This window comes from Cheilinus undulatus, linkage group 13, assembly GCF_018320785.1.
Source record: "Cheilinus undulatus linkage group 13, ASM1832078v1, whole genome shotgun sequence".
NCBI classification, from domain to species: domain Eukaryota; kingdom Metazoa; phylum Chordata; class Actinopteri; order Labriformes; family Labridae; genus Cheilinus; species Cheilinus undulatus.
In genome coordinates this window covers 3,072,680-3,086,435 of record NC_054877.1, presented here as the reverse complement: position 1 = coordinate 3,086,435, position 13,756 = coordinate 3,072,680, and the positions used below count along the sequence as shown (strand labels likewise).

The following is a 13,756-nucleotide window of genomic DNA, read 5'->3' as shown; positions in this document are numbered from 1 at the left end:
AAACAGAAGAGAGCCTCAGTTTTCCAATTATTCAAGCACAGAAAGAAAAAGAAGTCTCTTTGATAGTCTGACCATGATTAAACCCTAAATCTGAGCTTACCTACTATGGGCCGTGGAACAGAAGTGGGTTAAAACTGTTTTAAGAAGTTGTCACTTAATGTTTTGCTGTACATTTATTTTGAAGGACAACTATTTATGTAGAACCCTTTTCCTGTAACTCTAGGCACTAACAAACCTTAAATCTGACCTCAGCTGTAAAAGTAACCTCTACTTATGTGGATTTAAAGGAGTTACAACACAATCTAAGAGAACCTATTTACAAGTTTTTCACAGCAGTTAAAGCTTAATTTAAAATAACCAAGACCTTCTAATCTCTCATCGAAGACTTTTCAATAGTAAGTTAAGTTTATTTGATATAGCACCTTTCATAGAGCAAGTCACAAAGTGCTTTACAAAACAAAATATAAAACAGCAAAAACACATACAAAGAGCAAGAATAAAAGACAGAATTAGTACAATTCTACAGTACAAAATTACAACAAATGATCAAAAGCCAGTTTAAAAAGATGCATTTTCAGCTGCTTTTTAAAAATCTCAATTGAAGCAATAGAGCGTAAGTTAAAAGGGAGAGAGTTCCAACCTCACACAACCTCAAATGCCCGATCTCCTTGGTTTTAAGTCTGGCCCGAGGGATGACAAGAAGACCCTGATCTGAGGACCTGAGGGTTCTGCTGGGGATGTAGGGATGGAGCAGGTCAGCTATATATTCAGGTGCTTGATTATGTAGGGCTTTATGAACAAAAACAAGGGTCTTAAAGTAAATTCTGAATTTCACTGGAAGCCAGTGTAGAGAATATAAAACGGGTGTCATGTGGGTTGATCTGCTGGACCTGGTTAATAGTCTAGCAGCAGCATTCTGTATCAACTGTAGACTGTCAAGTGAGGATTTATTGAGGCAGGTAAAGAGGGAATTACAGTAATCTAGACGTGAAGAGATGAAAGCATGAATTAACATTTCTAATTCGGTGTGTGAAACAATGGATTTTAGTTTAGCTATATTTCTTAAATGAAACACGAACGGGACAGTGATTTGATATGTTGATCAAAAAACACTGGTCAAAAATTAATCCAAGATTTTTCAGATTTGCTTTGACTGAGGAAGAAAGGGGCCCAATACACTGAAGTACCTTGGATGCAACGCTGTCTGGGGCAATGATAAGGATCTCTGTTTTTTTGTGTGTTGATCTGAAGGAAATTATTATCTATCCAGTCCTTAATAGCAGACAGACAGTTGAGCAGTTTATTTACCTTACACATGTCATCAGGCTTAAAAGAAATTCACAACTGAATATCATCAGCATAAAGATGATAATATATTCCCTAAAATTTGCTAATTACATAACCTAATGGTAACATATACATAGAAAATAAAATGGGGCCCAGGATAGAACCTTGAGGCAAACCACAGGACAGACTACAAGATTCAGGAAGGTAGGGGGCAACTGATACTGAAAAAGACCTCTCTGAAAGGTAACTGGAGAACCAGTCAAGCGCACATCCAGTCACACCTATCCACTTTCTCAGTCTGTCAATCAGGATGCTGTGAACCACAGTGTCGAATGCGGAGCTCAGGTCTAGGAGCACTAAGATGGAACATTTCCCCTGCATCAGAGGCCATCATAATGTCATTAGTGACTCTGAGTAGAGCTGACTCTGTTGAGTGTTTCTGATGAAAACCAGACTGAAATTTCTCAAAGATGTTGTGTGCACTTAAAAAGGAAGTGATCTGATTAGCAACAACTTTCTCTAAAATTTTAGAAATAAAAGGCAATTTAGAAATTGTTTTGAGTGACAGTGGGATCCAGGTTAGCTTCCTTAAGAAGGGGCTGTACAATGCCAGATTTAAAATACAGTGGCACATAACCAGAATCCAGAGAGCTATTCACAATGGCAACTAGACAAGGACCTATAGACATTAAACATTTTTGAGCAGTGAGGTTGGCAGGATATCCACTGAGCAAGAAGAAGTATTCAGACCGTTCACTATGTCACATAAGTCTTAGGGAGATAGGAGAAAAACTGTCAAGTGATGACGGCTGACATGGAGAATCAGTAAGTAGAGTGAGTGGAGTTGAAGAGGGGGTGATGCTGGCTCTTACATCTCTGATCTTATTCACAAAAAAGACAAGAAATTATTGCAGTCTTTGTTGGAAAATACGGGTACATCTGGAGAAGCAGGAGTTGTAAATTTGCTGATAGTGTCAAACAGGACCTTCGGGATACGTTTACTCTTAGCTATCAAATTTGCAAAGTACGATGTTCTTGCATCTTTTATCATCATATTGTATTTGGCTATGAGGTCTTTAAGGTGGAGACAATGAACATTAAGTTTGGTAGACTTCCAATGCCTCTCCACTCTCCGACAAGTGTGTCGGAAACAACAAATACTATCATTCATCCAGGGAGATGTTTGTACAGAGGGGACTAGTCTTGTTCTCATTGGGGCCACTTCATCTAAAATAGAGGTGCAATGTCAGTTAAAAGATTTTAAAAGATTTTAGACATCTGTATGAGAGAACAAAACTATATTTGTGTTGAAAGCTGCTGAAAACTTTTCTGCTGAGAGCTGATTAAGGACACAAGAGCATCTTAAATTTTTAGAGACCAATGGATCTACCTTAAAGGACAGGTTAAAAAGGACAGACACATGGTCAGAGACATGCAGCTCCTCTGAGCAAACAGAATCAATATTTAAGCCAAATGTGAAAACGAGATCCAAGGTGTTACCTTTTATGTGTGTGGGGCCAGTTACATGTTGGACAAAGTTGAATGATTCTGTAATGTTGATAAAATCAGCAGTAAAGCTGCTAGAATTGTCATCAACTTGAATATTAAAATCACCCATCATAATGACTATCAAAACCAATAATAAAGGATAAGAAATTGCTAAAATCAGTAATGAAGCAGGGATTAAAACCAGGTGGATGGTAAATTAAAATACAGTAAAATGGATTTGAAAGGCCTATTTTTGTAACCTGAAGCTCAAAGGAGGAACAAACAGCTGCACTCACTCTGACACCATAAAAACAGTTCCTAAAAATCATTGCCAGTCCTCCTTCCTGGCCGGAGGACCTTGGAGTGCAAATGAAATTACAGTTAGGAGGACACAGTTCAATGAAAGCTGGTTCATCTGGTTTTTGCCAGGTTTCAGTCAAAAACATGAAATCCAAGCCTCTAGAGGAGAAATAATCATTTAAGATGAATTACTTGTTTGCAATGGACCGAGCGTTCAACAAGGACATCCTCATGGGCACAGATAGCCGGCTCTCAGCAGCTGTGACTGATTTTCCACAGTCCTGGAGAAACCCAAGGACACTTTTAAAGTCTGATTTAGTCACCTCAGACTGTTGAAGGGCTGTGTCATTTGCTGTGACATAACCCTTGTAACTGAAGGCGGGAGCGAAGGCAGCAAGTCTTGAAGCTTTTCTAGGATGTCGTTAACCTTAGCTCCGGGGAAACAGTGAGTGACTGCATTAAAAAATCACACGTTCCTCGTTATGGAATCGCAGATTATCAGTGTCGAGGGTGAGAAAAGTGGCTGAGGGGTTGCTGGCTTTGATGTGCCCAGCGGGAGTGCAGAAGCAGGTAGTGGTGCCAAACTTCCACTGAGGGAGCTCCTGACGGCAGACAGCCTGGTGAGCGAGCGGGCGGGATGCTGTCTCCGTGGTGCCAGTGTGAAGTTCAGTTGTGAGCGTCTAGGAGTGGGGCGAATTTTCCGTTGGTATTGTGAGGGGCGGTCAGGGGAAGTGGAGGGTCATTAGATTTGTGTAATCCCATAGGAGGCGATAGATCAGGCCGCCGAAAGTCACCAACCAGTGGAGGAAAGTCTAAACTGTCATACCTGTTCTGCAGACTGATGGGACAGGTCCCCGGGTGATTAAAAGAGATGCTCCTTTTATTCTTATGATCACCAACAACAACCCATGGCTCCTTGTGTGATGGAGTAGAGCTCACCGGAGCTTTTGGTTTAGCCCCGAGCCAGAGCCAGCAGTTACGGGTGCTGCGCCTAAAACAGACGCCAAGGTGGAAGCAGGTACAGCCGCAGTGGGAGCAGCTTCAGCTGTGGTGAGAGAAGAAGAACCAGCATCCACAGACGTAGCAGAATAGGAAGCTGTGTCGTCCATCCCATCAGTGCTGGCGTTGGTTGATACAGGGCCAAAGAGAATTGTGTCCATTTGTTTCTCAGCTTCCTGAATTTTGTAGAGGTTGGATATTCTCTTTTCCAAGTCGGACACTTTCCTGCTGAGATTAGAGCAGTTCATGCAGCGCATTGGGGAAGTGAGTAGAACCATGGTGAACACTTCAGAGTTTGTTTTTAAAAATACTTAAAAGAAGTTAAGATCGGTTTAAAAAGTAAAGAGCCTTTTAAAAAATTAAAAGACACATTAAAAACCTTTTTTTTAAAATGCAAGGAGCGTGCTGCTCTGTGCTGACGTGGCATGTGCTGCTCTGTGCTGACCATGTGATCCTAACCCCACTGCCCATCCACACCCCTTTATTTTCACTAAACTGGTTTATAAAGTTCTAATACTCTGTTCGACCCTGCTGACATCCTGCATGGTGAAATTTAAAAGTAACTCCAAATACATTAGGAATGAACTGATAGCTGGTATGCTGAACTCATTTGGTCGATACAGATATACACCACTGACATGTTCTGATCACCATTAACTGCAGTTTTAAAGAAACAGTTTTAAAGAAACTATTCATTATTGTTAAGGCTCCCGTAGTTTTTCCACAAACTCAAAAAAGGAGCCAGGACATTTTTTTCTGGCACAACCTAAACAGAGTGAAAATGAAGAGAAAGCACCTGAGAGGGACCAGCTCTCTTAGTCATGTCTTTAAGAGACAGACTACACTCTAGTGTTTCTCAGATGTTGTGGCAAGGAACACTAGTATGCCTTAAGGCAGGTCTCAGGAATTTGTATAATCGTATTTTTACTACAACTACACAATAACATAAGTCACTTGTTCAGGTTTTTAAGGGGCTGTTTTTTAATGACATGGATTGGGTTTACCTAGAGATTTTGGTTTGGTTTGAACTGTGCCTTGGTTAAGAAAAGGTTGAAAACCACTGGGCTGCACTAAACAAGCTCTACTATGGCAACAGCCTTTTGTCACTCACCTGGATCTTTGAACATGAATTTCTGTGGTTTAAAGTATGGTGGTTGAAAGTTACTTACTGGAAATCTGAGGATCCTGGATCATTACTGAAGTTTGGATGAAAAACTTTAGACCGGTCACTCTTCATGGAGAGACTGCTGGAAAAAGGAGACGTGCCTGGTCCTGGATCATTACTGAAGTTTGGATGAAAAACTTTAGACCGGTCACTCTTCATGGAGAGACTGCTGGAAAAAGGAGACGTGCCTGGTCCTGGATCATTACTGAAGTTTGGATGAAAAACTTTAGACCGGTCACTCTTCATGGAGAGACTGCTGGAAAAAGGAGACGTGCCTGGTCCTGGATCATTACTGAAGTTTGGATGAAAAACTTTAGACCGGTCACTCTTCATGGAGAGACTGCTGGAAAAAGGAGACGTGCCTGGTCCTGGATCATTACTGAAGTTTGGATGAAAAACTTTAGACCGGCCACTCTTCATGGAGAGACTGCTGGACACCGAAGACTTTGCTCTGTCCTCCTCTTCCTCCCTTTGATTGCTCATCTTCTCAACTCAAAACAAAATAACCCATGCAGATAAATCAACCTGAGAAGAAGGAACACAAAGAGATGAGATAAAAGCAGGTAGAATGTGTTCATTAACTATGGAGAAGCATCTACATCTCATTATCCAGAGTGATAGTTTAGCCTTGTGAGCCCACCAGCAACAATATTTGTCAGTGTTCATGAGTGTCATTTTATGTGAATACATTTGTAAATATTATCAACGGGGTCATCTGTCTCATCACTATAGCTACATTATGCCAAGACAGGAGGCAGAGCAGCAAATCAACCTTAGCCAGGCAAGGTTACACAGTACAGTAGAGGATTAGGGCCAGAGGAGAAGGAGAAATGATGCTGTGCACTTGAGATTAAAGTTGAAATGATCATTTATGAATAACTCCATGACATCAGTGAGATGCATTCACATGGGATAAACAAAGTCAATGTCGACAGATGTACTGATATTTCAGAGGGGAAGCATGAAGGTGCTGCAATACAGCAGCAATGAAAACGCACAGTCCCAGAGGATCAGCTGTTTCTTTTCTAGCTGCCACTCAAACGATTTTAGAGCATCAGAAGAAATACAAGGGCACTTTCTATCAAACTGACCACTTCATGGCCGCTGTTCAACTGCATTTATGTAGCCTGTTAATCTTATGAGACATTTTGTACCTTCATGAGAAATCTTGTGATGTTTTGGTCTTGTAAGATCTTGTGGCCCAAGATCTTGTCACACCCTTAGTGGAGACTTGAAGCTGCTGGGCCAGAGTATGGAGAGAGAGCTGTGATAACATGCAGCATAGTCTCACTAAACTGATTTAACATATTCAAGTCTGTCCATCCACTGAATTGACCTATGGCTAAGCCACGCCCCCTCCACACACTTGGACAAACAATGAACATTCACTGACAGACGCTATTGCAGTTGTCACAGTAGGAGACATTTAGCTGGAGGCCATTGATGATTTTTGGAGACAGAAAGATCACATATAATCTAGAAGTCCCCAAAAGGGTCTAAACTACGCACTGGAAGGATATATTAATCATTTTATTGTTGAGAAGGTCGATAAAAAGCTTCAGTTACAAGCCCAAACTTACAGGTCCCAGTGCAAACGTGATAAACCGCATCTCGTTGCCATCACCATCTCAGACCACAAGATAAAGGATCAGCATCAAAGAGCCATTGAAGTTAAGGTTTTTGGCTCACAATATGAGAAAAATATAACAGCCTTTTTACCACCTTTACCAAGAGTGTATCTCCGTTAGTTTGGTGCTATAGTATATTTACATTGACTCATTCAGCATAACGTTTGCCAAACTTTGTTATCTCGGCTATTACAGATAAGTTCATGAAGCTAAGCTCCAGACGTTAACATTAGTTTAACTATAGCCCTTTGGACAACAGCTAACAATGATGTACGATCACCATTTTTAAACTTAAAATCTCAAAAAAACCTCATAAAACCGGACAAAAACTGACTTTCTCCCATTCATTTTAATGGACTTCCAGGCAGCCGATGTCCGAGTGTATTGGAGTGGTATACGCACTGTGATTGGCTCATCGCGTTTGAGGGCGGGACTTAGCCATAGGTCAATTGTGTGACATGATCACCTAGCCAGGACCCCTGTAAGTGATCTACTCAGATTTTTGACACACAGATCAGTTATGGATTTAGATCAGTTATAGATTCTGATCAGTTATAGATTCTGATCAGTTACAGATTCTGATCAGTTATAGATTCTGATCAGTTATAGATTCTGATCAGTTATAGATTCTGATCAGTTACAGATTCTGATCAGTTATAGATTCTGATCAGTTATAGATTCTGATCAGTTATAGATTCTGATCAGTTATAGATTCTGATCAGTTATAGATTATGATCAGTTGTAGATATAGATCAGTTATAGATTCAGATCAGTTATAGATTATGATCAGTTGAAGATATAGATCAGTTATAGATTCAGATCAGTTATGGATTCAGATCAGTTATAGATTATGATTAGTTGTAGATATAGATCAGTTATAGATTCAGATCAGTTATAGATTCAGATCAGTTATAGATTCAGATCAGTTATGGATTCAGATCAGTTATAGATTCAGATCAGTTATGGATTCAGATCAGTTATGGATTCAGATCAGTTATAGATTCAGATCAGTTATGGATTCAGATCAGTTATAGATTCAGATCAGTTATGGATTCAGATCAGTTATAGATTCAGATCAGTTATAGATTCAGATCAGTTATAGATTCAGATCAGTTATAGATTCAGATCAGTTATAGATTCAGATCAGTTATGGATTCAGATCAGTTATAGATTCAGATCAGTTATAGATTCAGATCAGTTATAGATTCAGATCAGTTATGGATTCAGATCAGTTATAGATTCAGATCAGTTATGGATTCAGATCAGTTATAGATTCAGATCAGTTATGAATGAACTACTGTTGGTTTTAAATGGTTAAAATTAGAACTTAGACATCCAGGCCTAATTTCAGCCAAATTCAACAAATTAACTTTGAACCTTAAATATTACCCTGATCTGTTAATATTTAACAGCCAACATTTATTATATCTGACTGGATATAAACTCATCCTCTATGCCTGATGAGTTCAGCCCATGTCATAAACCAGACCTTTGACCAGCTGTACCTGTTAACCTGAAGCTCTGTTTAGTGAAAACATTTCTCTAAGGAACATTATTTTTCCTGAGGACTTGAAGAGTTGGAGAAAATAATGCTTATAAAATAAATGACTGAATCCAAACAAATGGAAGCCTGACTGTGAGCTTAGAGCAGCAGAGTCCTGATGAATCAGTCTGATGATGGTGTGTAAAGCTTTACTCCTTCACCAGCTTCTATTTCTATCTGCCCGTGTTTTACCACTCAGAGAGAGGAGTCAGTGAAGTCTGTAAAGCTCCTGCACAAAGAGTTAGTTTTTTTTCTACACTAATACAACAGACTGACCTGAACGTCTCCCCTAAAAGCAGAGAAAAGAGAAAGTGCCACACATTCACTGAACTGGTCTATTACTCAGCATTGACCTGTTTTATTAACAGAACCAACGCTTTTAACACTAAAACAATATTATTGTTGAATTATTAACACTCACCCTTTCTCTAAAGTTTCTGTCCCTCTGCTCCGTCGACTCAAAATGGAGTCTGAGCTCTGACTGACTGAGATCTTTCACTTTTATTGTTTTATTTAATATTGTCTCACAAGACGGTATCAGGTTAAAGATTACCCTCCTGTCAGTGGTTTGTGTATATTGCTCTTTGTTTGGTAGATTATTAAGAACAATGTTACTAATCTAAGACAGCTAGGTTATTGATCTAAGACACCAGGTTTAAATAGTCAGTCAGCTAACTTAACACAGTAAGCTGGGATCATCTTCAGTAATAGTTGAGGCTGTCAGACACTTGGAGACTTGTTTAATTAAAATTACTCTCCTTCTCTTTTCTTCTGAAATCTGCTGATTCGTCCTTTGCTGCTTTATTCTAGCTCTAATCTGTGAGGTTATTTAGTCTTCTTCTTTATTAAATGTGTACATAAAGTACTTTTAGCTGTATTCTGTTGTATGAACAGTGCTACACAGACAAAGTCTGACTGACTGATGGTAAGATGTAGTACTGCTAACCTGCTGTTTACATGACTTGCTGCTATCAGTCTCTTTATATCTCTTGTCACTTTAACTTGGCATTTATAAGTCTTAGACTGTCTTGTATTGACACTTCACTCTGTCATATAACAACTACATTACCTCATATGTTTATTCTTTATCTCTGCCTTCCTCAACCATGATGTCTTCGACCATCATCAGGTGTGTCTCAAAAAGGCTTTAAATTAAACCCAGTATTATCATGACTATGCAGATCATTAGCTATGCTGACATTTTAATAAAAATTGTACCATTTTCCCTTTTCCTAAAATCATGGAAGTGTCTGGGTCAGTAGATGAACAGGTGTGTATTAGTGAGCACTGCACAAGAATAATGATTTATTTTTTATATTTCAGATCTTCAGTTTGGCCAAAAACACACTAAATTAACTCTGAGGTCTATGAGCTGATTCCATAAAAATATTAGCATTGAAATTGTTTAAGAAGGTGCTTCAGAGCAGTGATTCTGAACTGGTCTAGCCTGAGGACCCACCACAGTCTCTGTGATGACAAATCATGACCCAGATTTTTACAGAAAATTTCAATAGTGTTTATGTATTTAATGGAAAATATTCCACAGTCCCAATCTTGGATGGATCAAAACTTGACTGAATAAAGAGACAGGACATAACAAAAACATTTAACACCCCGTCTCCATGTTTGAAGATCTAAAGCAGCTTTGTTAACTCACAGAAAGGGAAATAAATGAACTGAGAAAACATTTAAATTACACCTTAAAATAAAATACACGTGTATATGTCCACTCATGACCTCTGTACTTGATATACCTTTGCCACCATTGTTTTCTAGGCACTAAGTCATGACCCACTTTGGAGTCCCGACCCACCAGTTGAGAACCACTGCTTTGGAGGCTTTGTAAACTGTAGTACTACATGAGTCCCCAGGCAGTCACACAGGGACATAGACTATTAATTTTAGAGTCAATCCATTTTGAGCGGGGTGACTTGATATCTTAAAACTGTTAAATGCTGGTCTATCTTATATATCCTTTTAACTCACTGTTACTTTGTCATTGTGCTGCTGTAACACTCTAATTCCACCTCTGGGGATCAATAAAGGATTATCTGATCCTGTTTTAATGTTTTAGCACAGGGGTGTCAAACTCAAGGCCCGGGGGCCAAATCCGGCCCGTGGAACAGTTAAATCCGGCCCGCAGGATGATCTGATATTTCTGTTCTAACTGGCCCATCAGTCTGAGGTCTGCAGATTTCCTCAAGTATGAAAATGTGAACGTATCCTTGATGATTTAAGATATCCTTAAGTCATCAAATCTGAAAAAGTAAGGAGTAAAAATTTATAGATAAGAAGTCAGGAATGTGGGAAAAGACATTAATTTGTGTTTTAATTTCATGTTTTCAATTTTGCATCTCACAATCAGGACTCAGACTTACGATTTTGACTTTTTATTTCATACTTTGAGCATTTCAACTCATAATTTTGACTTCTTATAGAATATTTTGAGCTGTAAGATTCATGATTTTAATTTTCGATTTATATTTTGACCTTTTTAATCAATGATTTTGTATTTTATTTCATATTTTCAACTCCAAACTTTGACTTCATAATCCCATAGTTTGACCTTTTAGACTCACAGTTTAAATTTTTGAATCATATTTTGACCTTTTAAACTCATGATTTTGACTTCTAATGTTTTTTCCTTTTGACCTTTTTGAACTAATAAATTGACTTTTCTCAGATTGTGAGCCTTTAAACTTTTCTTTTTAACTTTTCAAATGTCAAAATCATTTATCATAAGTTTTTTTCATATTTTGTTCCTGGTGAAATGAGGTCAACAGTTTCTGGTTTAAAGGTGACCCTGTTAGGCCCTCAGGTTAGACCTGAATCCAGAATCTGGCCCCTGCTGTGATTGAGTCTGACACCCCTGTTTTAGCACATCTCTAACATTCCTCTCATCATGCTGGCCTTGTTTAATGTTCTCTAGTTTTTACTCACCTCGGTCTGAACAGAACAATGAACCATGTGGTCCTGAAGAACAGTCAGACTCCTCAGCTGTCATTATACTGTGTATGCTCTCCTCTTTGAGCACCTGATAGAAAGAAACTCACATTTTAATGCAGTCATCATTGTATTTTTATTAAAATGATCAAAATGGGTCAGTAAAAGTTATTTGAAAAACTGCAACATTTATCTATTAAAAAAGTCATCTGACAATGTAAACAATTCAATGAGGCCAGTGAACCATTTTAACTAAAATAAAATAACACAATAACTAATTATAAGATTATAACATTCTCAGTTGTGATTTATCATTGTAATATCGTCATGGTCTGATTATAACTGACTAGACTACATTCATCCCTTTAACAAAGGAAACACTTTTTTTCCATATTCTTTGTTAAAGCTGTTCATGCACCTGTACTGGATAGTAAAATTAGAACAGCTCAAAGAGAAATACATTATTTTGTTATTACGTTCAACAAGTCTGAATTATCAGCACACATTCTCAGCCTCATTATGTCTGCTGTTATAAACTGAAAACCACTATTAAAATGACATGATCATCTTTAAATGTTCAGCTCTGGTTTGAACCAACAGTGTGTATCTTCAGTCTTAGGGTGCATTCACACCTGGCTTCCAATATTCAGAGAATGATAAGGATCATGCAGTCACTTCATCCCTGCTGAGGTGAATACACAGAGAAGTACAGCATTGACCTTGCCACATGCGATAATCATGATGTAAGTATTACCTGCTGGTGCCAACAGATGCACTGACAGTCTCACCCATGGTTTTGGAAAATTTTGAACGTCAGGGTGTTAACCCAGAGTATGGGATACTCTGATATGTTAACCCAGAAATATAATTAACTCAAGCAACCCAGAAATTGGAATTACCCTTTCAACCAGAAAATGGGTTAATTTGTGAAAATTAACACAGAAATACAAGCCAACCCTTGCAACCCAGGAATTGTGTTGATTAAATAACAGAATTTGTAGAGTGTAGTAAATTAACATGAAAGGAAGTACAGGAAATGATGATGTATTCAAACACAGAAATGTATTCTCACATTATAGTGTCTTTATCAAATAAGCCAAATTTTATCACATTTACAGATAATTCTGAAGCACATCAAACCATCAGAGCTCTGACATAAGAGACTAGCAGTTAAATTTCATTAATTTACTTCTGAAAAACAGCAAATCGTCTCTTTAGAGACTGTTAGCAAAGATTTCAGCAGATTATCTCATTAAAACGATTCATTACCAATTAATTGTTGAAGCATTTCAAAGAATTAATATTAATAGCATGAGCAGATTCATATCAGTGACATATTAATCAGAAATTTATATCACTGATGATTCTGTATTTCATTAAAGTTAACTAATGTGCTCAACTTTATCTGTCAGTTGGTCCGCCATATTGTTAGCAGCCTGGTTAATGCTAACGTTAGCTTTGATTAATCCAGCTAGTTAGTTTAACATTAAACAGTTATTTTTTGTTAAAATCTTTATAAAATATCTATGTAATAAAAACCAAACTCACCGGCACGTCCCTCGTGTCGTTGTCTCTCTGAAAAGTTTAAAAACGTCGAGTTCTTGTGTGTTTCTCCTTCTTTTAACAGCCGTTAACTCTCCAGCAGAGGGAGACGTACGGCGCTCGCGCTTACCGGCAAATGTGTTTGGTGAGGAGTTCAAGAGCATCGGAAAAAAGAGAATCCCAGCATACTGCTACATTTAGCATCTTTTCTCTTGTACTTTCTGTTCTATTCCATGAAAACAAGAAGTAAGAGAGAGAGAGATGGACAGAGCTGGGCATCACTTCTCTAATCATTTCTTTTATGGTTTTAATTAAGGGCTGTTTGTTTTAAAATAAAATTATAAGACACACTCTTATAGCACTCATTAATGGATTTATTAACTCGGTTTAGACTGGTTAGTTTTAAAGAACAATACAGTATCTTCATTTTCTGTAGTTTGTGTTAAATCTTTGCCTAAATGACAAAGAAAAAAAAATCATTCAAGTTCAACTGATTTTAAAATAAGTAGAAATAAAAAAATCTAAATAACTCCAACCAGCCTTTTCTCTGGAGGCTCTGCTGTAGAAATGATTATGGCTGATGCAGTAGAAACTGTTAAACACATTTCTCCCTGTGGTTAACCATCAATAACAATCATTAATTTAGCAAACACTGCCTCATTTTTTAAACAACCATCCTGTTGAATGTAATAATAAACTGTTCTCAGTTATATTTCCTTAAATATCAGAGTTGTGGTGCCTGTTTCTGTCCTCGTGGTTGTATTAATAACCAGATGGAGTTAAATAAGTGTCTTTGACAGCGTTTTAAACATGATGTCCACTAAATGCATCAGTGATGAGATTCTTGATATAATTAAGGAA

The 13,756-nt window shown here is 38.0% G+C and overlaps 1 protein-coding gene across 3 annotated transcripts in view; it reads right to left on the bottom strand.

Annotated features, from left to right (window-relative positions):
• Positions 1-13,012, bottom strand: part of LOC121520094 (NACHT, LRR and PYD domains-containing protein 12-like) — a 56,348-nt gene extending 43,336 nt beyond the window's left edge. The window contains exons 1-3 of one of the 3 annotated variants that reach the window (XM_041803361.1): positions 12,902-13,012; positions 11,351-11,444; positions 5,244-5,764 (exon numbers count right to left, since the gene is read on the bottom strand). In XM_041803361.1, coding sequence (XP_041659295.1) covers positions 5,244-5,722 — 479 coding nt within the window. In that variant the 5' untranslated portion in view covers positions 5,723-5,764; positions 11,351-11,444; positions 12,902-13,012. Of the gene's footprint in view, positions 1-5,243; positions 5,765-6,393; positions 6,477-8,831; positions 8,885-11,350; positions 11,445-12,901 lie in introns of those variants that run through there. The other 2 variants (XM_041803362.1, XM_041803363.1) reach the window with 2 other exon arrangements.
• Between the last annotated feature and the right edge of the window lie 744 nt (positions 13,013-13,756).